A 27316-nucleotide genomic window follows, 5' to 3' on the forward strand; every position below is an offset into this window, starting at 1 on the left:
GAACAGCCTAATGCTTGACATTTGTTGTCCGCCATCTGATACATGGCCGCTGATTTATCTGTCAATCCATATTCTATACCAGAGATAAGCTATAGAAGCTGTCGAAATTTCGCCTTAAATTTGGCTAAATGTTGATTGGCGCAGTTTGCATAGGAATTGAGAATTTTTAAAGTTCGTTTCGCAGAATTTAAATAGAAATAGTTTAGTAAAACGATATGAGAATTACATTATTAAGAAAATATTTATTAGTATTTTGTTAATAAATATGATATCTCAATATTATAAATAAAAATAACTTAATAAAAGTTTTTTTTAATTGATAAATAAAGCTTACTTTCCAATTTTTTATATATATATATATCTTAAGAGAAATTTATAGTGCTTTACTTGCAAATATTTCTGAATCATTTTCTAATTTGTTTTGAATACAAACTAAATATATGTTAGTAATAAATATTTTACACTATATTACTGCTCATAAATTTTAAATGTGCTTGACCTCTTTCCACTCATTATCACCTTCATCAGCTGATTACTCGAAGCCATTTAAAAAAAAAAAATCACATAAATAAATTCGAACAGAATAAAATCCATGACAGCCTTTACTAAAAAAGCCAAACAAAAACTTTTATTTTAAAGAAAAATTTGAAAAGAAAAAAAGTGGAAAAATAAAAAAATAAAATTAAATTTTCGTCACGTTCTGTGCATGTAAATTATGGCCAAGCATATCAAAAATTGTTGTGGCTTTTGTTTGCCAGCTTTGTTCTTCTTGTTTATTCGTGTGTGCCCCATGTGGCGCGACTGGGAGCGGAAATAAAGCGTATAATTGTTCAACACGCATCTGTGAAGCTGTAAAACCTTCCAAGAACTTAGCTTTTATGGCTTGATATGAGTTATTTTTATGGGCAAAAGTGTGCCAAAAGCTGTTGAAAATCAAAAGGCAGCTGTAACTGCAACTCTTCACTTTGCCAAGGGCTTAAAGTGTGGCAAAATATCTGTCATAAATCAATCAAGTTGCGCAACCATAAATTGAAATTTACAAGATGAGCAGATGAGCGCGGCTGCAGATAGATGATCATTGATGATGACACAATTACTCAATAATACGAGCAGTATAAAATTTGCGCCTTCAGTTTTGGACTGAATTCGAGCCAAAAATTAAAGCTAACACAAGAAACACATTTCATGACGAATCCACGCGAAAGAGGAGCGTCAGCATCTGCCAAAGGTTTGCCACAGTTCTGTGTTGGCGGCGCATTATGGTGGGTGTGTGTGTGTGTGTGTGTGCTCGAAAGTGACTGAAAAATGCAATGCGAGGGCTGTTTATTGAGTAGATAACCTTGGCTAAATGATATATAATTAATCAAAATTAGATTAACATTTTTGCGGCTATCTTCTCTTGCATTTTTTGGTATTTTCTAAATCTTATAGTTTTTAATAATTTATAAGGGATTAATATTCAAATAGATTTAAGCAATTTGTAAGTTTGGTTGCAATCAATTAATTCTGAGTTTAATTATACGGAATTTATCTGCTTTGGGCTTTTGTATAAACAGCATCAATTAAAATGAATTAAGAATTTCATTCGTAAGAATAGACTAAAATGCAGCATCTGGGTCAGGGCTAGGAGGGCTTTTCCATTGCAAATAGTTTTATTATAGAAAATATATAAACAAATATTTCAGTTAAAAAGCTAAACAACAGCATAAAATATGTTTTTAAAAATATTTTGTAAAAAAGGAAAAATTGATTAAAAACTTAATTTGCATGCGGCATATATACACAAACGACCCTCTCAGAATGACATTACGCCTGTGGGCAGCTTAGAATGAGATGTTAGATCTTGGCATCACGACTCTAGTCGAGAGCTTAGCCCATTTTTATTGCCTCAATAGCAGCTTCAATTCCAATTCCAACTCTTAACTCTGGGCCATTCAATGCGCTGAGTTATTTGTATGCCAATCCAATTAAAAACCACTAAAAGTGCGCTATAAAAGGTTGGGGCCAGTCTGTCCAGACCAGACCAGACCAGACCCGACCCGGTAATTATGTAAGCGGCACAGACTGACTGCAATCAAAATAAATATAAAAGAAGGAAAATACCTGAAAAAAAGACAAAAAAATACCAGACATTTACGTGCCAATTTTGGCGGCGTCTTGAATACATCATTGAGCCAAAGGCAAAAAACTCGCCCGCAGCATAAATAATAAAACTTCAACTTGTTCGCTGGCAAAAGCGCGTCAGCTTCCTGCACTCGTTGGATTTACACAAACCAACAAAAAGCTGACATAAAATGCAATGAAAATGGGGGCATTAAGCCATTGGAGTTATATAATATTTTATTTGGCGCGGGAAAATTATGAAAAATTTATTCACAGATGTGGCGAAAGTGACTGAAATAGAGTGAGAGAGAGAGGGGCACAGAGCGCTGCTCGCAAATAAACTGAGAGCTCTTCACAACATTCAAAATGTGGCATAAAAACTCCTTCGGTACATTTGCTTATCTGCTTATCATTGCGCATTATTTGCTCTTTATCAAAAAATTTAACGGATATGCTAAAATATGTATCTAAAAGTTTGTTTATAGCTATGCCGCATAGTATCTCTGAGTGTGCACCGCACCTTGTTGTTAATTAAAAGTAAACTCATTCAAATGTTGTTTGCACTAAGATAGCAAATATCTTTAAATACCCATAACAAAAACTATATAAATACATACATTATATGTATTTACTACTACAAGAAAATAGTTGTGCAAGTTGATAAGAAATTTTATACAATGCTAGATATGAGATATCGGATGGACTGATGAGGGAAAGCCGTTTGATATTATATATTTTTGTGTAATTTAAGTAGAATAATTATACTCAACAACTTTATTTTTTGGATGAATATGTTGCTCGGATTTTTTTAAACGAAAAGCGGCATTTGAAATAATTGCATTAACGACCCCAAAGTCAATGACTTTTGTACAAAAATGAAAAAGCTTTTGTAATTTAATTAGGCATACATTTACACACAAACTACTTGGTTAAAATAGTTAAAAAATCAGTGAAAAGAACGCGGGGAAAACTCAGCTCAGCGAAGTGAAAATTACGCGACTAGCGCAGGAGTTTTGGGTGTAGGGGAAATGGCAACTCAAAGGTAGCGTAGGAGTCGCATTTTATAATTTTTATTATTATTTTACTTTAGTTTATTTTTTTTTTTATTTATTTTTATTGTTGCCACTTGAAAGCACAGCAAGTATTTATGACTGCTTGTTGGATGGATGACTGCCTGGTTGGTTGGTTTGGATGACTGGCTGGCTGGCTGGCTGGCTGGTAGGATGGATAGGTGGATAGCTTGTTGGGTTGCCGACATCAAAAGGCAAACAACGCGCAGTATAAATAAAAAGAAAAATTAAAAAACATTTTATGATTGCTATGAAAAGTCAAGTCAAAGAAATATCTGCGAAAAAAAGCGGACTGTGCAGCGAATGAAATTCAATTTCCAAACAAGTCATGTTGAAACAATGTGTGAAGTTGGCAAATTGTTCAATATTTGCCCAACGGTAATTGAAAATCAACTAAAGCATCATAAAATACGACTATCTGCCTGATGGTATGTGGCATACGCGCTATCTGGTAACTTACCCAGTAAAAGTCCGTTGATAAAATCATGACACGCGCGCCTATAAAAGATGTGTGTTTACTATGCTATAAATACCAATTTATAGGCGCTGCATTAAATGCCTTTTGTTTTTCAAGACAATATGTCGTATAAATTTCTTTTCTTTTTTAAAATTTCTTTAACACACCAACACACACACACACACACACGTACACGCACAGCACTAATGATTCTTATGCGCTGCTAAACAAACATTTAGCTATACGACAAAAAAAATGAGGAAAATTTGCTGCGGCTGCAAACTCTACCGACACGAACCAACTTCCATTGACGACTATTCAAAAATTCTGAGCGAAAAAAATATATATTTATTTTTCATGCCACAGCCGCCTAAACATTTTACACATATGGCAAAAACAAGCCCAGTCCATTGTGCTGTTTGCCGTTCTACACATGAGCACGCAAAGTATCTACAAAAAAAAGTATCTGTATCTGTAGCCGTTGCCGTAGCCGTAGCTGTGGCTGTGGCTATACCAGTGTAGCTATTGCCATTGCCGTTGTCGTTGTCGTTGTCGTTGTCGTCTGCCGTGACGTGACACACATGTGGGCAATTCTATGCAGCCAATGGTAGTTGTTGTTCTTCATAATGTTGTTGTTATTGCTATTGTTGTTGTTTTCGTTGCTGTTGTTGTTACTGTGTTTAGCCAAACATGTGCCTATGGTCGATTTTTTTTCTTTCGTTTTGGTTTCTTGACTGGCTTTTATGGTTTATGTGTTAATAAGGCGACCTTCAGAACGGTCTGAGATTTTTCTTTGCTTTTTTGGCATATTTAACAGCCAAAAAAGTAAACCTAATAAACTTTACTTGTCTTACATAGCGCTTTACTAAGATCAAGTTTCTTCTTTTTTTTCACTTTTGTGGTTCGTTGATACCCAAGTATTGGGCGTGGCTGTCGGGTGACACAATGTCTGGCATATTGCAATAGGATTTCCTTTTTTATTTCATAATCACAACCCACTCAAAGTTAGCTCAGGTTATTTCAATTGCACAGCATAACTTTAAAAATGTATGCGGAACTGAGTTCCTGTAAACTGGTTCTATTCGAGTTACGCTATCATTTAAATCAGTTAAAAGAAATTCAAACTGTAGAATCTTCATTTAATATATACACATATATTATGATTAGCGATTTTTGTGTCATAACATGATCTCGACTGTGTGATGATTATGTTTATAAAAATAGTCTAAACAAACATTTTATGTTTTGTTCAAAGGAATAGTTGACTAATTGGTTATGATTTTATGTTGGGGAAAGGAAAAATACAAAAGTTGTTTTAAATAAAAAAAAAGGGTTAACAAAATATAAGTGAATATTTCATGCTTGTTTTAAAAATTTTGTAAAATGTATATTTATTGTTTATTATTTGGGATTTAATTGTAAGCAAGTTTTGTTTTTCGACCAATGGGTCAAAAGCTAAAGCAAGCTTGTCAAGCTTGTCTCGCAATCCACATTTCGGGTTATATTTTACAAATATATTTTAAAATATATTTTAAGTATAACGAAATAAAAACTAAAAATTAAACTTAGGCTTTGAACCCATTTTAGTCTCGTGATATAAAACTTCAAAACGAAAATAAATTTTCGCATTTTCCATCCAAGAGTTAAATAATGTTTTTTAATAGAACAACTTTAAACACAAATCAAAAAATTTAAATTTTCTTAAAAAACAAAACTGATTACAACACTGTTCTATGCTTTGGCAAAATTATAGAAAAAAAATCAAAACTTTCTAGGCATCGGCTTGCATATATGCAAATAACATTAATAAAAAAATAAAGTCAGATTCCCTAAGGGCTACGATATCAGCAATGCCCATATGCAGTTCTTAAAAATGTTGTCGGGCAGGGAACTGCTCTATAAGAAATATAGTATGCCAGTCGTTGGTTCAGTTCTAATTTGACTGTGAAACCTAATTGTACTGGAATATAAACGAATATAAAATGTTGTTGAAAATAATTCAATTTTGTTGCATATGTTTTGTAGTCGTTAAAATTAATGCCGGTTTGAGTTCAATCACAGTCTACACAAGTTATTGTTTCGTATATAGATTAATATTTAACACGAAATGCCCGTTACAAATTCAATTTGATGGTGGAGTTAGTTCTTGTGAGCTAACTTTAATGAGCGCCACTCTAGGATTCAAGTGCTCCTGTCCATTGTACTATTTGACTGAATTTGAGGGAGCTTGTTATTTGGATAAAGAAGCTATCAGTACGTTTAATTGCTTTGCAGCAAAACAACGATATATACAAAACACGCTGCATTGCGAAATGTTTAAGAAATACGAAGTCATTTTGAGGAATTGCAATAATACACATGTTAATTCAATGCGTATAAAGGCGTTTGATAATAACGACTTACGCACCACTCCGAATTTGCCAAACTTGAGGCAACTACGTTGGCAAATGCATGGGGAATGTCAGAGTTTTAATGATATTGTGAAAAGTTACAAGTATCTTGAAGTTATAGAATCCTCGAATGAAAACAAGTGCGAACTTTATGATTTCACCAATGTACCACAAGTTAGAGAACTGCATATATCGATTTACAAATCTATCAGTTTGATAAGTTCTAAATATAAATTGAAAACATTTATTTTAAGTAAAATGTTTTTAAGAGGCATGCCTAACTTGGAACTATTTCAAGTGAATTCTTTTCAATATTTTTATGATGAAATCGGCTTGGATATTCATAAAGAAATGTTTGGAGGTCTGAGAAATTTATCAAAAATTATATTTGAAAACTTTCAAATTTTTGGCCTTACTCCAGACCATTTTAAAGATTTAACCAAATTAAAATCTTTGCAACTCAGAGGTATAAGCCTAGATCAGTTTGACTGGCTCAGGTATGTTAATTGATGTATGCTCATAACAATGAAAATAAAATATGAGATTAAATTGTTTTTTTTTTTGTGCTGTGGGAACTTATCATTTTAGCTCTGAAACATTACAAAATAATTTGGAATATTTGGAAATTAAAAATTCTACAAGTGAAAAGGAGGATTTATCTGGAATGCAATATCTTCAAAATTTTTCAAAATTAGGCATAATTGATGTCATATCTGAGAGTAAAAACTTCGACTGGATTTATAAATATAATACAACTGCCTTTATTTGTACTCAACTCTCAAGTGATTGTATTTTCAAAAGAGACATTATTAATAAAACATGTCCCGTTGGCTGTGTATGCACTTTGGACCGCATAAAAATGAGATTTAAAATAGACTGCGCTTCCATGGAGTCACGTGGACTGGTTCCAGATTTGCCTATCCCAATTATTGGTAATGCATCGTTGTATTTCAATAACAAAATCCTTACTGAATTACCAAACTCAACCTTATATGGATATGCTGATCTTCGAGAGTTGCATGTAGCCAATAACAGAATCACAAATTTAACTGTGGCCCAACTACCACCTAATTTAACCTATTTGGATGTTAGCAACAATAGTTTGAAAACTCTGGATAATCAAGTGCTCGAGTTTTTCTCCAGTAGATCAGGAACCATACGACTTAGGCTATCAGGCAATTCATGGATATGCAATTGCGATGCTGAGCCGTTAGTATCGTTTGTTGCCAATTTCTCTAATATGATTGAGGATCGTGAAAATATTAAATGCAATGAAATACATTTTGGAAAGATGTTATATTTAAAGAGGAGTGATATTTGCGGGTATTCAAGAATGACACTAATTTTTTTTAGTCTTCTTGGATTCATAATTTTAATAATGACATATTTCTACTTTAAGAAATCCATTATTATATGTCTTTATGAAAGAAATCTGTGCATAAGCTGCTTTCGCGTCCGGAGGCTAAAAATAGAACATCGTTGACAATTGACGCATTTCTTGCATTTTCACACAAGGACTTGGAACTAGTCGAAGAATACATTGATAAGCTGGAGAAGGGCTCTCGTGAATTCAAGCTTTGTTTTTATCAACGCGACTGGCTAATTGGCGAATCCATTCCGGCCTGCATTTTAAAATCAATAGAGGAATCGAAAAGAATTATTATACTGATGACCAAGAATTTTAAGGACTCATCCTGGGGTCGCTTCGAATTCCGTATGGCCATTCAGGCTACCTCCATCGACCGGTACAAACGTCTGATTTTAATCGTGTATCCAGAAGTCGAAGACTTTAACGACCTGGACTCTGAGCTGAAAACCTATATGAAATTAAATACGTATCTGCGACGTGATGATCCTCAGTTTTGGAGAAAACTAATCTATGCGATGCCCCACAACCATGGAAATACTGGACGAACTGGTCAGCTGTAATAACCGACAGTTTCAAGAGAAGAAGATGAATAATATATATCCATTTTATTCGTTAAGCATTATTAAATAAAATATAAAAAAAGGTCCATTCTTTACATGACCTTAACTTTGTAGTCAGTGAAAATTTTTATATGCAATGTACTCTTGCGCTTTTTCATAGGTTTGCTCGCTTAACTACCAATTGTCAAGAACTCTTCTGGCTTATCCTGCTGTTTTACATGGCTTTAAGCCAGCAGTCTATAACAAAGCAACCCATTGACCTTCATGCAACACTTGAGAGGTACTCGCAATACATCAAACCACTCAACCCGCTCAAAAACCGTTATCAAGCGCACATATTTGGGCATGTCAGGCCGAGTGCAAAAATGTTCAAATGCTGCCACATGCAGCTCATACACACTCACACACATGCACACACATTTGAACATTCAAAAGTCATTTAAAATGCAATAGAAAACTCGCTGCCACTCGCACAATTTCAGAATCGCAGTGGGGCGGCCCAATGAGAACCATCCATGAACTGTGAACAGAGGCCTCAACGGAATCATTTACACGACCAAAGATCCTGCCGCGCGCAAGAAGGCAAAAAATATATATATAAAATAAGAGGCATGCCCAAAAAGAGGTACACAATTTTTGCTGTTCTCTTGGTTTCTCAGAAATGAGCAAAAAGATGAAAAGAAAGGCAAAAAAAAATACATCATCTTGGCTGTCGTCTATGGCCCTGCTTGTGATGCGTCGCCAGGTCTGCAAAAAAAAAGAGTGCTCAGAACTTATGCATGTGCCACAGATGGAGAGATACAGAAGGCAGAGCAGGAGAATAGCCCTTGAACTTGGGCCAGGAAGTGTCGGTCGATTGGCAGTGCCAAATACTGTTTATCTTTTTGGCGTGTGAGTTTATCTTGAAAGTAGGTATAGCTAATACCCTTTAGAAGCAAGTGATATATTTGTGCAGTGATATCATATCCGTTGAGTTAGGTATTCCAATGAAATTGGGTAAATGGGAATTATGGTTGAATTATATTTTGTGGGGCTCAGAGCAGAAAATGTTGATATGGATCACTAAGTTATGTATGTGTACATATTTATATATATATATTATGCAAATTATGTTTTTTTTTATTGGTAATGAAAACAAACTCGATATTCCATGAAGGTAATACAAGTATTTTGAAAAGAATTGGATTTGATAGTCTTCAAATGGGATGCTTTTATAGATTCTTCTATATTTAATATTCGAAATCAAATGGTGCTCGAACAAAGCCTTTTCAATATTAGCTGTTATTTATTAGAGTTTTCAAACAAAATTAAAAATTATTTGAATTTAATTTTAGGTGTAATTGTTATGTTAAATAATGTGTTTCATTTTTCGCAAATTTTCTTTTAAAAAATTCAAACAGAAGTGTATTACTGCTTCGTATTGCATCAAACATTTTATAATCAAAACAAAAAAATAAAATGCCTTGCATATTTGTGCAAGCTCGCAGCTATAATGCGATGGCGTCATGCGGGCTCGATAAAAATGATGCTATTGGCGCTGTTTGCCTTTTTTGGGTCTGTTGTGTGAACCACTGCATAAATCTGCAGAAATTATGGCTATATTTTGAGTTGGTTTTTACGTGCCGCAATTGATGACAGCTCAAGTAATTCGCATAAGAAACAAAACTTGAAATGTATCTAAGTATTTGAGTATCTGTGTAGCCATTAGCTACAACTAAGTATGTGTGCTGAGTGCTGAGGTCACGCCCCCTTCTGGGCAATGCCATTTCGCATGCTGTTTACATTTATGCAACATGTCGAGAGTGGCAACTTTGTATCTAGATACTTTTAGTAGTGTATGCGTGTGTGTGGACGTTTGTCTGTGTGCGACTGCGTCTGATTATGACATTTAACATGAACACGTAGCGAGCGCAACACATGCGAGCGACAGGATTGATATTTTTTGTCTTCTTTATATTTTTGCTGTTGGTATTTTTGCTAGACACGAACTCACAGCATGGCAGCAGGGTAAATAGCAAATGGGGGCGGGGTACAGAACTGGAGGCCAGTTCTCTTTTTTTTTTTTTTGACTGCATTGCGAATTCATTCATTCATTTCGTGCTGCTGCCTTGTCATATTTTGCTGTCTTATCGCAGCCCAAAACAAAATTGGCAAACATTTTAAGGCGCCAAATGCACCTTAAAAAAAAAAAACCCAACTGCAGTGCACACAAAATGCTGCCCCTGCTCAAGGATGGGAGTCGGGCTTGGGTCTGGCTCGAGTCTGGGATCGATGTTTGTCCATGGCTAAATTGGCTTGTTCGAATGTATCTTGATAAGAACTGACGGCCTATTGGCAGCGGAGTCAGCGCATTGAATTGGAAAATGTTTCGAGCTTTTTTCTATGTTTTTTTGTTTTGTTTTTTACTTTTCTGGCTTGCCTGTGAAACGCGCTTGTAGACATTTTTGTTGTTAACACTCACCTGCAAAGAGAGAAGAGAAAGAAGTTGGAAATTAATTAAAATATGTAAAACTAACCACTAATTGTAAAACTAGCATTTATCTAGATTCCTTCTTAAAGAAGGAGTAACAGATTGCAGACATTTTATGGAAGTATGTAAAAATGTACATGTATAGATTTTTGAATAGCCAAAATAATCGGATAAACTCTCTTGTTTCCACACTGAGCACTCAGCATTATTCTTGAATTTATTTCAAATTCTTTAACATTATGGAATTTGTATATAAACATATAGATATATCGTACAATAATCAAGCCTTGGACTGCAAAACGGTTCCTGTTGAATCACTAAATATAATTTTGTGAAATTATTTATGGCTAATAACTGTATTATAATTTGTGCACAAAATATAATTAAAGGCTTAACATTTTGTAACAATTGAAACAAGTTTCGTTAGGTATGCAAAGCGAGTAATAATAACTAAAGCTTGCCTGTTTAATGAGCTAGCTTAAAGAGCACTTGTTATAAATACCACAACAACAGGCTTAAGGTATATTTATATAGCTCGATAGACTACCAAATATTCAAGCGGGCCTTAAGCCTAACTCAATTATGTTATAAATATTTAAAACTTGCAATCCATGAAAAATAAATTCCAAACTGGCTTAAAAAAAGAAGAAATATGTATATTTGTCACCTCAGAAACGAGTTCTATAAAGAAATCAAGTGGAACGAGAACAGCTACAACAACAATAGCAGCAAGTCAAGTGCTCGGTGACGACTTATTTGTCACTAGAGCTGTTTAGCACTGGTTGTTGTTGCTTTTATGGACAGTGTACAACATTGTTGTGTGGGCGTCAAGTTGAACGACAGACAGGGGCGTGGAGGCTGAGGCGGCAGCCGGGTAAGGTCAGGCGTTCACCAGTGCGTATGAGCAATAATTTTTTTAATTGTCGCATTAAACAGTTAACGGGCGTCACGATTGCCAGCTACAGTATTTCACTTACGCCCGCCACGCCGCCTGCTTTCCACTTGTGGTTGATTTTGTTTTTGTTATGTTTTATTTTTGCCTGCCTTTAATTGTTTATGTAAATTAGAATTTACTGATGAGCAATTCAAATACACATTCAGCGCTTTTATATTATTAAAGTTTGAGGAAGCGAATGGCGCAAAAGTATCCGCAACTCTCAGCTACTTTTAGCTGTGCAAATAAAGGTGTGAATACACTTTGCGAGCAAATGTTAACGAGTACTTTTGCCTTATTAGAGCCTGAAGCGTAACTTCGTGTCAACTGCGCCACAAAAGATGCCGCAGCATTTCAACTGGGTTGACAAGTGCGCGTATCTGTGGCTGGCCACGTGTATCTGTAAGCTATGGCAGCTGAGCATTGGGCACTGTTGAGCATAATTGGGTTCACTTGTCAAGAGCTGCTGCAATCAACAGCATATAGTTTTACATTAGGAGTGCTTGGTTTACTCCGATTTTCAATCGAAATTAAATTGTTGTTACTTTATATTTCTTAGAAAAAACTCTTAACTTGAATTGAAAAAAAAAAATGAACATACAATTTTTAATAATATATAAATATTGTTTTTTAATTACTTTACCAAATATTGCACTTAGATATTTTTTTCAGTTTACTTAAAAATATAATTATTCCATTGAGAAGTTTTGGTATAACTTCTATTTCTATAAAAGATTTTTCATTAAAAAAAAATTGTTTTTGGTCTCTTTTGATATACGTTTTTTATTTTGTTTATTGGAACTAAAGATTTAATCCATATATAATCCATTTTTTTTAAATTTATTAAAAAAAATGATTATCTATGTAAGGTATTCTTGTAATTGACAAACATATTTAAAAGATTCTATGAATCATGAATATCCCCACTTCATGTTCATCACGAACAGGGTACGTTCAAAATTTGTGCAGCTCTTGACCAATGCAGGCAGCACAAAGTTTGCGGTCAAAGCTCGTGTCATTTATCTTGATATGTGGCCCGCCCTGTTTACCCGACCGCCCCTTATCAAATTAGCTCAGCTAACAGGTAGTGTAAACGTCAGTTAACCAGCTCTTTTGTCATCATAACTCCGTTCGTCTAGACTTAAGAGCGTACAGCAAATTCCATTTGATTGAACGCAGCGTTGACAAACGACGTAAAAGTCTGTAAAGTCGGTAGATAAACCTCGCATAACTCTTCCACACGCCAAGCCCCTCTTAGCAGTCGGTAGCGTTGGTCCAGGTTCAATGCTTCAATTAAATTTCCTGTCAATCATATTTTGACTTCGTCGATGTTGCGCTGTTGGCTTTTGCTGCATTTCACTTGTTTTGTTTTGAAAAATTCGTTGAGCATTTTGAAAATTTCATAGCTGGTTTTGATTAGCTAGCGCTGTCGGCGCTTGTGCATTGGCTAGCAAATGGGTTTTTTGACTTTGACTTTGACTGATTTGCATTGAAGTTCATTGAGGTGTCTGTTAGACAGGTGTTAGAGGCTTCTATGATTAGCGGGCTGGTGGGTAGCGTGTACTATTTATGGATTTCACGCTTTTCTTTGTTTGGTTGTAAATCTTGGAAGACCATCAAGTTTACTTTTTAGCCATGTGTATTTCCCATGTGCTTTTTGACCCAATTTTCTAATCTCTTTGCAGCTGAGAGATATCTTACCTCTCTATCCTAACCTATCTTTTTCTCTCTTTACAAAATAGTATGAAGTTTACTATTTATTTACTCCATAAAACGGCAAGTTCTCAAATTCTCGCCAACATTTAAATCCTTTTTCTTCCTTAAGACTTTAGCAATCCTGTTTAATTATTGTAATTCTTCTACTTGTCAGCAGATCAATAATACTCTTCTTCTCTTTCTCGTTCCCTTTCGTTTCTAGGCTTTTACTTTTCTTTATCTATTTAACACCAGTAGGTATTATTAGGTGACAGACATTTGCTCTTGTGTTTAGAGCGCAACTGTCTGCCCTTCAATCGGTTCTACAATCTACAATCCACTCAAATTTGCACCTCATTCTCTCAGTTGTATCGCTCTTCCGTATCTCGTTCGCTCTCTTTGCTTTATCTCTGTGCCGCCCACTTCCTGAATGTGTTTTCATTTACCTACCTAACCAAAACGCAGGTCTGGTCGGTTTTTGCCTACCCACCGCGTTTATGCCCGCCGTGAGAACTGTGCCAGGTGAATGGCTCTCCATTGTTCTTGGCCCGTTGTTCAGCGACATTGTAAGAAACTTTGCGCTCTTTTACCTATTTTCTTGTGCAATTATTTATAATAGCGCCTGGTTTCTGCCTGGTGTCTGCTTTATTGCCATGGAGAACGCGCGCGCTCATACGCCTCGGAATTATGCAGGTAGCGTTCCACACTTTGTCGAACCCTGAGCGCAGTTCATTAAGGGTAATGCATGCCAAAAAGATTGAAAGAAAGACAAATTGTCTGAAAAAAATACACACACATTGCACACACCCACAGCACAGCACAGCGCAGACACATCAATATAGCCAGGGAGGCAGCGCCTTAATGACAAAACGCCGCCCGTCTTCGGGCACCTGCTGCAATTCCTTAGAAATTTTTACCTTCATTTGTTGTGCAGCAACGCCTACAACAACAACATCAACAACAACAGCAATGTACTGATTCTTCCAGAACATGCTCAGCTCCTTGCAATTTAGTTAAATGTTTATAAATAATTAAATTGCTGGACTCCGCTTTGGGTGCAGCTTATTGATTTTTATACCCTGTAGCCATTAGGTGGGCGTAATTGTAAATATGTGTGTGACAACAGCAGATAATTCTCTTTTAATATTGCAAAATATAAAGTTATATGCTTGTTTGATACCAAACGATATACATCTTATCTTACCTATTCTAGAACTAGATGAAATCCATAAAGTATTAAAAGCTAAAGACCAATTTCCTAACGATTCACAGATTTTATAGACTTTGAAAATGTTGTATATGACATTTGAAGGATATTTATAATCTGGTATGTTTCAAATATTCTATAACTTCAGCACAGTCAATTTACGGCTTGATGAGCATAAATATAAGAAAAGCTATATTGTCATATTCGCAGTGTGTAATAGTTTTGGATGAGTGCGCCAATCGTTTAGGATACTTTGCTGCAGGGTATCTATTAGTCAGTTACTCTCAAGTATTCTGACTTGCTTGGATTGTGTACCCTTAAGTTTTCTAACTTTTGCGGAAATGTGTGGGATCAGATGAGTTTGCTTTGGCGCTAGCTGCACAGTTCATTGCACTGACCCACTGCAGTTGCTAAGGAGCCGCTTACTTTTTCTTCGTCTTCTTCTTCTTCTTAGTATTTTTATAGTAAGCCGTACAACTAGTCACAAGTGCCTTTAAATGATGACATTGTAGCACCTACAATAAGCATACCCCCTCCCCACCGAAAGACTTCATGCCACACCGAAGTCTTACATGTGTGTGTTTATTTCTACGGCCTGTCACATATGTCATACAGCGAGCGTCTCATATTTCCGCAGCTGATTAGCATGTGCACTTGAAGGACCCGACTCTATACAGAATGCGTGTGTGTGGCTACCGAAACCGAAGGGAGGCACTGCGTCCAAGGTTGGGACACTTGAGGTGCCCGTGAGAAAAGTGCATGGCGCTGTCTTCTTTTTATGCTGTTTTATGATGTGCTAATGGGCGGTAAACATTTCGTAAGCTTCATTGATTTTTATGCTTCGCGCAAAAAAAACTATTTGCTCTTAGGCTGTAATTATGATTGTTATTTTCTGCTGTTGGATGATGTCCGCAGCCGTCGGTGTTATCTCTGCTGTTACTTGACCAAACATTCTCCCCCCGTTGGAAGGCAAGGGCTTTCAACATCATCCTGTTTGGGCAGCAAACACAGCTTTCGTACAGCTCTACGTATGACTCCAGTCGCAGTTTGAAGCACAGCAACTCTGGATACCCCATCAGATCCAGAGATCAGCTCTTGCACTCTGGCGAGTGGCCACTTCAGCGGCGGTAGATTCTCATCCTTTACAAGGACAACATCGTTAATGGAGAGTCCAGGCTGAGGAGTGCGCCATTTGGAGCGCTGTTGAAGAAGCGTCAAATACTCTTCGCGCCAACGGGCCCAGAATACTTGTTGGAGATATGTGACGCGCTGAAAATAATTAAGCCGATTGAAGTTAAGCTGCCTTAGATCGGGCTCAATGTATGATGAAGATGGCGCTGTACCCAGGAAGTGTGCGGGTGTCAAGACGTCAAGATCACCTGGATGCTCTGAAAGTGGAAGTAATGGTCGAAGGTTGCGTGTTCATATCACGTCGGGGTCACCACCAAAATGTGTAGTTGCAAGCTTTTTTGCAACCAATTAATTCTAACTGCTTGTGCAGCGAAATTCAAACACTTAGATTAGTTTTCAAATGGATTTATTTGCCGCGCAGGGCACTTATTAGAATTTATAAGTTTTAAATTGTTGCTTGGCAGCCAACTCGAATTAGAATTAGAATTAATAATTGCCGTGATGTGGCAGACGAGCGTACGCAGCGAATCGAAATCCAAAATGGAAGAGCAAACAGATCGATAAAAGTGGTGCTTAGCAGTCTTCACAGCGGCTTCCCATAGTCCACCAAAGTGCGGAGAGCGAGGAGGGATGAACAACCATTCAATTGATTCGGTTAGGCAAAACTCGTTAACGGCCTTGACATGCTCGTCTCTCAGGAACAGGCGGTTCAGATCTGCTAGTTCGTTCTTGGCACCTACGAAGTTTGTCGCATTGTCAGACCAGATCCTTGAAGGTCGAGAGCGAGTCAGGATGAAACGTTTTAGGGCGTTTAGAAACGATGTTGTGGACAAGTCCTTTACAAGCTCTAAGTGCACCGCCTTTGTAGCGAAGCATATGAACAGACTGATATAGCATTTCACTGGTGGCCTGTTGCGCACTTCGTTCTTGTAGTAAAATGGTCCACAGTAATCAACGCCAGTGACCATAAAGGGATACGATGTATTAAGACGATCAGCTGGTAGGTCTGCCATTATATGCTCGGCCAATCGTGGCTTGGCACGAAAACAGATTATGCATTTGGCAACAATACTGGAGACTGTTTTTCGACCGCCAATGGGCCAGTACTGGAGCCGAATCGAAGACAATAAAGCGCGAGGTCCAGCGTGTAAGTTTCGTTTATGAAAGTAAACTATGATTGCTCGCGTCACAGGATGCTGACGGGGCAATATAATCGGATGTCGCGCTGAGAAGTCCAACGACGAGTTTTTCAGCCGTCCACCGATGCGAAGTAGGCCGAAGTCGTCAAGGAATGGTGCAAGAGAGGCCATTGAGCTAGACGGTTTGACATGCCTTCCTTCCTTCAATGCCTTGTAGTCATCGCTGAGAGTAGCCATTTGCACTGACCGCAGCAACCAATGTGTGCCATGATGCAAGTGGTCAACGGTTAGTTCAGCTCCTCGGATTCGATTTACAAATTTGTAAACATAAGCAAAGACCCGCTGCAGCTTGGAAAACGAATTGATGAACTTGCAACCAATCGAGAGATCCGGTTGCGCTGCAGTTCCGAGGAGTACCTTGTGTCGAAGTTCTGGTAAGGATTCGACAGGTACACAGGAGGCAGGCCACTCTTCCTTTCCCTTACTGAGAAAACTCGGACCATGGGCCCATAATGGAGACCGGAAGAGCTCACTAGGCAGCGCTCCTCGTGAAATTATATCCGCCGGGTTTAATTCGGTGGGAATATGATGCCATTCCATTCCAGTGGTGAGCTCTTGGATGGCTGCGACTCGGTTGGCAACGAAAACATTGAATTTCGAAGCATCATTGCGAATCCAAGCCAAAGTCACGGCAGAGTCTGACCAACAGTAATACCGACAGTCGAACACTTTCATTTGGCATATTTCGCTGAGAAGTTGAGCCAGTAATGCAGCTCCGCAGAGTTCCAGCTTTGGTACCGTGATGGTTTTCACAGGCGCGACACGCGATTTGGAGCATAAGAGACGCACGCTGGTGTTGCCATTGCACTTTGAGACTGTATAGACGCATGCTCCATAAGCGCTTAGGCTGGCATCACAAAATCCGTGAATCTCCACTGTACTGTCTGATGAGAGTGCTCGACGGGGATACTGGAATTGCTGAGTATACTCAAAATCAGCGCAGAAGTTGACCCAGGCTGTGCTTAAGTGTACGGGCAGGCTCTCATCCCAGTCCAGCCTTTCTCTCCAGAGATCCTGCATAAAAATTTTCGATTTTGTTATTACGGGACCAACAAGACCAAGGGGGTCGTAAAAGCGAGCAATTGCGGAGAGTATTGACCGTTTTGTCAGTCTGGAGGGCAACCTCAGTGGAGAGAAGGAGAAAAGGAAACAGTCTGAAGCGGGATCCCAAACGAGGCCTAACGTTTTCGTGATGTCACTGCCATCGTCAAACTTAAGCAGCGTTTCTCTATCCTCTTCCGGTATGTTTTGGAGTACAGATGTGTCGCTAGAACACCATTTGCGCAGCCTAAAGTTCCCCTTGGCGAGTAGTCCAGATGTTTGTTTCAATATCTCAATTGCTTCTTGAACACAGCTACCACCAGAAATGAGGTCATCCACGTAGAAATCTCTTTTAACAATGTCAGAGCCAATAGGGAAAGTTTTCTGCTCATCCATGGCCAGTTGGTGCATAGCTCGCACTGAGAGAAACGATGCTGGTTTTGTGCCGTAGGTGACGGTGTCTAATTTGTAAATCTGTATCTTCTGATGCTGAGACTCACGCCACAAGATACATTGAAAATAACTGTCTGCGGGTTCGACTCGTACGCATCGATACATTTTGCATATATCGCCTGTCAGGGCGACTGCAAATGTACGAAACCGCATCAGTATCGAAAACAGCTTCGGTTGGATGGTAGGACCTGCCATCAGTGCATCATTCAGCGAGTGTCCAGAGGTAGTAACTGCTGAGCCATCAAACACGACCCTTAGCTTGGTTGTAGTGCTATCCTCCTTCAGCACGCAGTGATGTGGCAGGTAGTACTTGCATTGGCCCAGTGCAGCTGAGGTAACAAGTGACATGTGACCCAAGTCAAGATACTCCTTGATAAATGCTGCATACTGGGGTTTCAATAGTGGATTACGGTCTAGTTTTCTTTCTAAGTTCAGGAATCGACGAACCGCCTGTTGATAGGAGTCACCCAGCGGATACATGCCTAGACGTAGCGGTAAACGAACTGAATAGTCGCCAGTCGACAGACGTTTAAAATTGGCCTGAAAGTGTGCCTCACAGTCGCGTTCCTCCTTGTTTGGTAAGGACTCAGGGTCGGTGCAGCATTCCAATTCCCAAAAACGACGGATTAATTCATCAATCTGTGTATTAGGCTGCAGATGCGAGTCAACCAGCAGATCTGGATTCTCCATTGATCTCATGGCCATGAATGATGATTTTCCAGCATGTGAGGCACCTCCCGTAGCCACCCAACCAAGGCGAGTCTTTTGCAATATCGGCAGTCCAGCAGCTAGTTTAATCTGGCCGACGCATAGCAGATCGAAGAACAGACTGGCTCCAATCAACATGTCGATTTGCTGAGATTTAAAGAATTCAGGATCAGCTAGTTGTATATTTGATGGAATGTTCCATGATGCAGGGTCAAGAGTGAAGCCAGGCTGATTATCGGTGATGGATGGTGCAATCAAGGCCGGGATGCATGTGGAGTACTCCGACACTCGAGATTTGACATTGATGTTGACCGAAAACCCATCGGACGCAAATGCTGCATCACCAATGCCAGAGACGATTGCTGTTGACTTGAATTTGCGCAGCTGGAGCTGATGAGCAAGACGAGAGGTGATGATGTGCAACTGCGACCCAGAGTCGAGCAACGCACGGCAAGGGCGCGACTGCACAGCTGCGCGAATTTTCAGATAAGCTCAACTCTCATCTACGTGCCCCGGCGAGCGGGGATTTGCTACGGCGTTTATGTATAACAACCAACTGTATGCAGATGCGCAAGCAAACGGCTCACCACACAGCTTTGCCCGAACTGATAACTGTCCGTTGACACGACAAGAACGAAGTACAAGAAAAAATAGAAAAAATGAAAGAAAGAAATAATCACGTCCACCTCCAACAAACCATCACAGACTATCTCAAATTTCGCCTGCAAGTCAGATGCCATGCTTATGTAATCTTGCAGCTCGTAGTCATCAACATCGCGAAGTCGAGCGGGATCAAGTTCCGAGGACAATCTATTGAGTCGATCAGTTAAATTCTTGATCTTTATTTTAAAAACAGCAGCCTGGGTTCCAACCGCCACTTGACTAGCTGATGTCGCCTCATCATTTCCATTTGCACTTGCACCTTCATCAAACATTATGAATGTAGCGCACAACAAGGTTCACACAGCCGAACTACAATACAAGTCTGATCGCGCAAGTGTTCGTTCGAGCGAGATAGCGTATAGCGGGTTATAGCGCGCAACGATTAGCGGGGATTTGCTACGGCGTTTATGTATAACAACCAACTGTATGCAGATGCGCAAGCAAACGGCTCACCACACAGCTTTGCCCGAACTGATAACTGTCCGTTGACACGACAAGAACGAAGTACAAGAAAAAATAGAAAAAATGAAAGAAAGAAAAATCACGTCGGCTCCTTGGTGCCTTGCCGTGCGTTGCTCGACTCTGGGTCGCAGTTGCACATCATCACCTCTCGTCTTGCTCATCAGCTCCAGCTGCGCAAATTCAAGTCAACAGTAATCGTCTCTGGCATTGGTGATGCAGCATTTGCGTCCGATGGGTTTTCGGTCAACATCAATGTCAAATCTCGAGTGTCGGAGTACTCCACATGCATCCCGGCCTTGATTGCACCATCCATCACCGATAATCAGCCTGGCTTCACTCTTGACCCTGCATCATGGAACATTCCATCAAATATACAACTAGCTGATCCTGAATTCTTTAAATCTCAGCAAATCGACATGTTGATTGGAGCCAGTCTGTTCTTCGATCTGCTATGCGTCGGCCAGATTAAACTAGCTGCTGGACTGCCGATATTGCAAAAGACTCGCCTTGGTTGGGTGGCTACGGGAGGTGCCTCACATGCTGGAAAATCATCATTCATGGCCATGAGATCAATGGAGAATCCAGATCTGCTGGTTGACTCGCATCTGCAGCCTAATACACAGATTGATGAATTAATCCGTCGTTTTTGGGAATTGGAATGCTGCACCGACCCTGAGTCCTTACCAAACAAGGAGGAACGCGACTGTGAGGCACACTTTCAGGCCAATTTTAAACGTCTGTCGACTGGCGACTATTCAGTTCGTTTACCGCTACGTCTAGGCATGTATCCGCTGGGTGACTCCTATCAACAGGCGGTTCGTCGATTCCTGAACTTAGAAAGAAAACTAGACCGTAATCCACTATTGAAACCCCAGTATGCAGCATTTATCAAGGAGTATCTTGACTTGGGTCACATGTCACTTGTTACCTCAGCTGCACTGGGCCAATGCAAGTACTACCTGCCACATCACTGCGTGCTGAAGGAGGATAGCACTACAACCAAGCTAAGGGTCGTGTTTGATGGCTCAGCAGTTACTACCTCTGGACACTCGCTGAATGATGCACTGATGGCAGGTCCTACCATCCAACCGAAGCTGTTTTCGATACTGATGCGGTTTCGTACATTTGCAGTCGCCCTGACAGGCGATATATGCAAAATGTATCGATGCGTACGAGTCGAACCCGCAGACAGTTATTTTCAATGTATCTTGTGGCGTGAGTCTCAGCATCAGAAGATACAGATTTACAAATTAGACACCGTCACCTACGGCACAAAACCAGCATCGTTTCTCTCAGTGCGAGCTATGCACCAACTGGCCATGGATGAGCAGAAAACTTTCCCTATTGGCTCTGACATTGTTAAAAGAGATTTCTACGTGGATGACCTCATTTCTGGTGGTAGCTGTGTTCAAGAAGCAATTGAGATATTGAAACAAACATCTGGACTACTCGCCAAGGGGAACTTTAGGCTGCGCAAATGGTGTTCTAGCGACACATCTGTACTCCAAAACATACCGGAAGAGGATAGAGAAACGCTGCTTAAGTTTGACGATGGCAGTGACATCACGAAAACGTTAGGCCTCGTTTGGGATCCCGCTTCAGACTGTTTCCTTTTCTCCTTCTCTCCACTGAGGTTGCCCTCCAGACTGACAAAACGGTCAATACTCTCCGCAATTGCTCGCTTTTACGACCCCCTTGGTCTTGTTGGTCCCGTAATAACAAAATCGAAAATTTTTATGCAGGATCTCTGGAGAGAAAGGCTGGACTGGGATGAGAGCCTGCCCGTACACTTAAGCACAGCCTGGGTCAACTTCTGCGCTGATTTTGAGTATACTCAGCAATTCCAGTATCCCCGTCGAGCACTCTCATCAGACAGTACAGTGGAGATTCACGGATTTTGTGATGCCAGCCTAAGCGCTTATGGAGCATGCGTCTATACAGTCTCAAAGTGCAATGGCAACACCAGCGTGCGTCTCTTATGCTCCAAATCGCGTGTCGCGCCTGTGAAAACCATCACGGTACCAAAGCTGGAACTCTGCGGAGCTGCATTACTGGCTCAACTTCTCAGCGAAATATGCCAAATGAAAGTGTTCGACTGTCGGTATTACTGTTGGTCAGACTCTGCCGTGACTTTGGCTTGGATTCGCAATGATGCTTCGAAATTCAATGTTTTCGTTGCCAACCGAGTCGCAGCCATCCAAGAGCTCACCACTGGAATGGAATGGCATCATATTCCCACCGAATTAAACCCGGCGGATATAATTTCACGAGGAGCGCTGCCTAGTGAGCTCTTCCGGTCTCCATTATGGGCCCATGGTCCGAGTTTTCTCAGTAAGGGAAAGGAAGAGTGGCCTGCCTCCTGTGTACCTGTCGAATCCTTACCAGAACTTCGACACAAGGTACTCCTCGGAACTGCAGCGCAACCGGATCTCTCGATTGGTTGCAAGTTCATCAATTCGTTTTCCAAGCTGCAGCGGGTCTTTGCTTATGTTTACAAATTTGTAAATCGAATCCGAGGAGCTGAACTAACCGTTGACCACTTGCATCATGGCACACATTGGTTGCTGCGGTCAGTGCAAATGGCTACTCTCAGCGATGACTACAAGGCATTGAAGGAAGGAAGGCATGTCAAACCGTCTAGCTCAATGGCCTCTCTTGCACCATTCCTTGACGACTTCGGCCTACTTCGCATCGGTGGACGGCTGAAAAACTCGTCGTTGGACTTCTCAGCGCGACATCCGATTATATTGCCCCGTCAGCATCCTGTGACGCGAGCAATCATAGTTTACTTTCATAAACGAAACTTACACGCTGGACCTCGCGCTTTATTGTCTTCGATTCGGCTCCAGTACTGGCCCATTGGCGGTCGAAAAACAGTCTCCAGTATTGTTGCCAAATGCATAATCTGTTTTCGTGCCAAGCCACGATTGGCCGAGCATATAATGGCAGACCTACCAGCTGATCGTCTTAATACATCGTATCCCTTTATGGTCACTGGCGTTGATTACTGTGGACCATTTTACTACAAGAACGAAGTGCGCAACAGGCCACCAGTGAAATGCTATATCAGTCTGTTCATATGCTTCGCTACAAAGGCGGTGCACTTAGAGCTTGTAAAGGACTTGTCCACAACATCGTTTCTAAACGCCCTAAAACGTTTCATCCTGACTCGCTCTCGACCTTCAAGGATCTGGTCTGACAATGCGACAAACTTCGTAGGTGCCAAGAACGAACTAGCAGATCTGAACCGCCTGTTCCTGAGAGACGAGCATGTCAAGGCCGTTAACGAGTTTTGCCTAACCGAATCAATTGAATGGTTGTTCATCCCTCCTCGCTCTCCGCACTTTGGTGGACTATGGGAAGCCGCTGTGAAGACTGCTAAGCACCACTTTTATCGATCTGTTTGCTCTTCCATTTTGGATTTCGATTCGCTGCGTACGCTCGTCTGCCACATCACGGCAATTATTAATTCTCGACCATTACTTCCACTTTCAGAGCATCCAGGTGATCTTGACGTCTTGACACCCGCACACTTCCTGGGTACAGCGCCATCTTCATCATACATTGAGCCCGATCTAAGGCAGCTTAACTTCAATCGGCTTAATTATTTTCAGCGCGTCACATATCTCCAACAAGTATTCTGGGCCCGTTGGCGCGAAGAGTATTTGACGCTTCTTCAACAGCGCTCCAAATGGCGCACTCCTCAGCCTGGACTCTCCATTAACGATGTTGTCCTTGTAAAGGATGAGAATCTACCGCCGCTGAAGTGGCCACTCGCCAGAGTGCAAGAGCTGATCTCTGGATCTGATGGGGTATCCAGAGTTGCTGTGCTTCAAACTGCGACTGGAGTCATACGTAGAGCTGTACGAAAGCTGTGTTTGCTGCCCAAACAGGATGATGTTGAAAGCCCTTGCCTTCCAACGGGGGGAGAATGTTTGGTCAAGTAACAGCAGAGATAACACCGACGGCTGCGGACATCATCCAACAGCAGAAAATAACAATCATAATTACAGCCTAAGAGCAAATAGTTTTTTTTGCGCGCTCTTTGTAAGCTGCTGTCCACTCTCCTTCTGAATTGCTTTGCTTGCATTGCTGCCCTTCGCTCTAACCGGCGAGCGTCTTATTGGAGTTTCGTTTCGATTCGCTTTACATATTGTTATAACCAGTCAGTCTTTCGTTTTGATCGCAACCTAGGCACAACTAATTCGAGTTGGCTGCCAAGCAACAATTTAAAACTTATAAATTCTAATAAGTGCCCTGCGCGGCAAATAAATCCATTTGAAAACTAATCTAAGTGTTTGAATTTCGCTGCACAAGCAGTTAGAATTAATTGGTTGCAAAAAAGCTTGCAACTACACATTTTGGTGACCCCGACGCGTCTTATTGGAGTTTCGTTTCGATTCGCTTTACATATTGTCATAACCAGTCAGTCTTTCGTTTTGATCGCAACCTAGGCACAACTAATTCGAGTTGGCTGCCAAGCAACAATTTAAAACTTATAAATTCTAATAAGTGCCCTGCGCGGCAAATAAATCCATTTGAAAACTAATCTAAGTGTTTGAATTTCGCTGCACAAGCAGTTAGAATTAATTGGTTGGTGTAGTTGCAAGCTTTTTTGCAACCAATTAATTCTAACTGCTTGTGCAGCGAAATTCAAACACTTAGATTAGTTTTCAAATGGATTTATTTGCCGCGCAGGGCACTTATTAGAATTTATAAGTTTTAAATTGTTGCTTGGCAGCCAACTCGAATTAGTTGTGCCTAGGTTGCGATCAAAACGAAAGACTGACTGGTTATGACAATATGTAAAGCGAATCGAATCGAAATCCAAAATGGAAGAGCAAACAGATCGATAAAAGTGGTGCTTAGCAGTCTTCACAGCGGCTTCCCATAGTCCACCAAAGTGCGGAGAGCGAGGAGGGATGAACAACCATTCAATTGATTCGGTTAGGCAAAACTCGTTAACGGCCTTGACATGCTCGTCTCTCAGGAACAGGCGGTTCAGATCTGCTAGTTCGTTCTTGGCACCTACGAAGTTTGTCGCATTGTCAGACCAGATCCTTGAAGGTCGAGAGCGAGTCAGGATGAAACGTTTTAGGGCGTTTAGAAACGATGTTGTGGACAAGTCCTTTACAAGCTCTAAGTGCACCGCCTTTGTAGCGAAGCATATGAACAGACTGATATAGCATTTCACTGGTGGCCTGTTGCGCACTTCGTTCTTGTAGTAAAATGGTCCACAGTAATCAACGCCAGTGACCATAAAGGGATACGATGTATTAAGACGATCAGCTGGTAGGTCTGCCATTATATGCTCGGCCAATCGTGGCTTGGCACGAAAACAGATTATGCATTTGGCAACAATACTGGAGACTGTTTTTCGACCGCCAATGGGCCAGTACTGGAGCCGAATCGAAGACAATAAAGCGCGAGGTCCAGCGTGTAAGTTTCGTTTATGAAAGTAAACTATGATTGCTCGCGTCACAGGATGCTGACGGGGCAATATAATCGGATGTCGCGCTGAGAAGTCCAACGACGAGTTTTTCAGCCGTCCACCGATGCGAAGTAGGCCGAAGTCGTCAAGGAATGGTGCAAGAGAGGCCATTGAGCTAGACGGTTTGACATGCCTTCCTTCCTTCAATGCCTTGTAGTCATCGCTGAGAGTAGCCATTTGCACTGACCGCAGCAACCAATGTGTGCCATGATGCAAGTGGTCAACGGTTAGTTCAGCTCCTCGGATTCGATTTACAAATTTGTAAACATAAGCAAAGACCCGCTGCAGCTTGGAAAACGAATTGATGAACTTGCAACCAATCGAGAGATCCGGTTGCGCTGCAGTTCCGAGGAGTACCTTGTGTCGAAGTTCTGGTAAGGATTCGACAGGTACACAGGAGGCAGGCCACTCTTCCTTTCCCTTACTGAGAAAACTCGGACCATGGGCCCATAATGGAGACCGGAAGAGCTCACTAGGCAGCGCTCCTCGTGAAATTATATCCGCCGGGTTTAATTCGGTGGGAATATGATGCCATTCCATTCCAGTGGTGAGCTCTTGGATGGCTGCGACTCGGTTGGCAACGAAAACATTGAATTTCGAAGCATCATTGCGAATCCAAGCCAAAGTCACGGCAGAGTCTGACCAACAGTAATACCGACAGTCGAACACTTTCATTTGGCATATTTCGCTGAGAAGTTGAGCCAGTAATGCAGCTCCGCAGAGTTCCAGCTTTGGTACCGTGATGGTTTTCACAGGCGCGACACGCGATTTGGAGCATAAGAGACGCACGCTGGTGTTGCCATTGCACTTTGAGACTGTATAGACGCATGCTCCATAAGCGCTTAGGCTGGCATCACAAAATCCGTGAATCTCCACTGTACTGTCTGATGAGAGTGCTCGACGGGGATACTGGAATTGCTGAGTATACTCAAAATCAGCGCAGAAGTTGACCCAGGCTGTGCTTAAGTGTACGGGCAGGCTCTCATCCCAGTCCAGCCTTTCTCTCCAGAGATCCTGCATAAAAATTTTCGATTTTGTTATTACGGGACCAACAAGACCAAGGGGGTCGTAAAAGCGAGCAATTGCGGAGAGTATTGACCGTTTTGTCAGTCTGGAGGGCAACCTCAGTGGAGAGAAGGAGAAAAGGAAACAGTCTGAAGCGGGATCCCAAACGAGGCCTAACGTTTTCGTGATGTCACTGCCATCGTCAAACTTAAGCAGCGTTTCTCTATCCTCTTCCGGTATGTTTTGGAGTACAGATGTGTCGCTAGAACACCATTTGCGCAGCCTAAAGTTCCCCTTGGCGAGTAGTCCAGATGTTTGTTTCAATATCTCAATTGCTTCTTGAACACAGCTACCACCAGAAATGAGGTCATCCACGTAGAAATCTCTTTTAACAATGTCAGAGCCAATAGGGAAAGTTTTCTGCTCATCCATGGCCAGTTGGTGCATAGCTCGCACTGAGAGAAACGATGCTGGTTTTGTGCCGTAGGTGACGGTGTCTAATTTGTAAATCTGTATCTTCTGATGCTGAGACTCACGCCACAAGATACATTGAAAATAACTGTCTGCGGGTTCGACTCGTACGCATCGATACATTTTGCATATATCGCCTGTCAGGGCGACTGCAAATGTACGAAACCGCATCAGTATCGAAAACAGCTTCGGTTGGATGGTAGGACCTGCCATCAGTGCATCATTCAGCGAGTGTCCAGAGGTAGTAACTGCTGAGCCATCAAACACGACCCTTAGCTTGGTTGTAGTGCTATCCTCCTTCAGCACGCAGTGATGTGGCAGGTAGTACTTGCATTGGCCCAGTGCAGCTGAGGTAACAAGTGACATGTGACCCAAGTCAAGATACTCCTTGATAAATGCTGCATACTGGGGTTTCAATAGTGGATTACGGTCTAGTT

At 40.8% G+C, this 27316-nt stretch overlaps 4 protein-coding genes across 11 annotated transcripts in view; 2 read left to right on the forward strand and 2 right to left on the reverse strand.

The window, feature by feature from the left end:
* The window catches only part of DIP-zeta (Dpr-interacting protein zeta), a 182136-nt gene that overhangs the window by 22764 nt on the left and 132056 nt on the right, over positions 1-27316 (forward strand). The gene's annotated exons all lie outside the window — the stretch shown is intronic.
* Positions 1-27316, reverse strand: part of LOC6627664 (uncharacterized) — a 74626-nt gene that overhangs the window by 17946 nt on the left and 29364 nt on the right. The window contains exon 1 of one of the 6 annotated variants that reach the window (XM_070208969.1): positions 3634-3912. The exons of 4 other annotated variants lie outside the window; for them this stretch is intronic. In XM_070208969.1, coding sequence (XP_070065070.1) covers positions 3634-3660 — 27 coding nt within the window. In that variant the 5' untranslated portion in view covers positions 3661-3912. Of the gene's footprint in view, positions 1-3633; positions 3914-27316 lie in introns of those variants that run through there. One more of the 6 variants, XM_070208970.1, reaches the window with a different exon arrangement.
* LOC138911189 (uncharacterized) lies at positions 15104-19722 on the reverse strand. Its single transcript, XM_070208904.1, has 3 exons — positions 19485-19722; positions 15907-19257; positions 15104-15643 (listed from the first exon to the last, which is right to left on the reverse strand). The coding sequence occupies exons 1-3, from the start codon at positions 19720-19722 to the stop codon at positions 15192-15194; spliced, it is 4041 nt and encodes a 1346-aa protein (XP_070065005.1). The 3' UTR covers positions 15104-15191.
* LOC138911190 (uncharacterized) lies at positions 19858-24201 on the forward strand. Its single transcript, XM_070208905.1, has 2 exons — positions 19858-23347; positions 23408-24201. Exons 1-2 carry the CDS (start codon positions 19858-19860, stop codon positions 23857-23859), a joined length of 3942 nt encoding a protein of 1313 aa, XP_070065006.1. The 3' UTR covers positions 23860-24201.

The sequence above is a fragment of the Drosophila virilis genome, chromosome 4 (assembly GCF_030788295.1).
Source record: "Drosophila virilis strain 15010-1051.87 chromosome 4, Dvir_AGI_RSII-ME, whole genome shotgun sequence".
Classification (NCBI taxonomy): Eukaryota; Metazoa; Arthropoda; class Insecta; order Diptera; family Drosophilidae; genus Drosophila; species Drosophila virilis.

Excerpts from the sequence above, each read along its gene's own strand:
- LOC138911189 (XM_070208904.1), bottom strand. The coding sequence starts at position 19,722 with ATGTTTGATGAAGGTGCAAGTGCAAATGGAAATGATGAGGCGACATCA. Across the intron at positions 19,258-19,484 it reads ATTTGAGATAGTCTGTGATG|CTGTGCAGTCGCGCCCTTGC; the intron begins GTTTGTTGGAGG and ends AAATTCGCGCAG. Across the intron at positions 15,644-15,906 it reads TTTGGATTTCGATTCGCTGC|AGCATCCAGGTGATCTTGAC; the intron begins GTACGCTCGTCT and ends TTCCACTTTCAG.
- LOC138911190 (XM_070208905.1), top strand. The coding sequence starts at position 19,858 with ATGTATAACAACCAACTGTATGCAGATGCGCAAGCAAACGGCTCACCA. Across the intron at positions 23,348-23,407 it reads TTTGGATTTCGATTCGCTGC|AGCATCCAGGTGATCTTGAC; the intron begins GTACGCTCGTCT and ends TTCCACTTTCAG.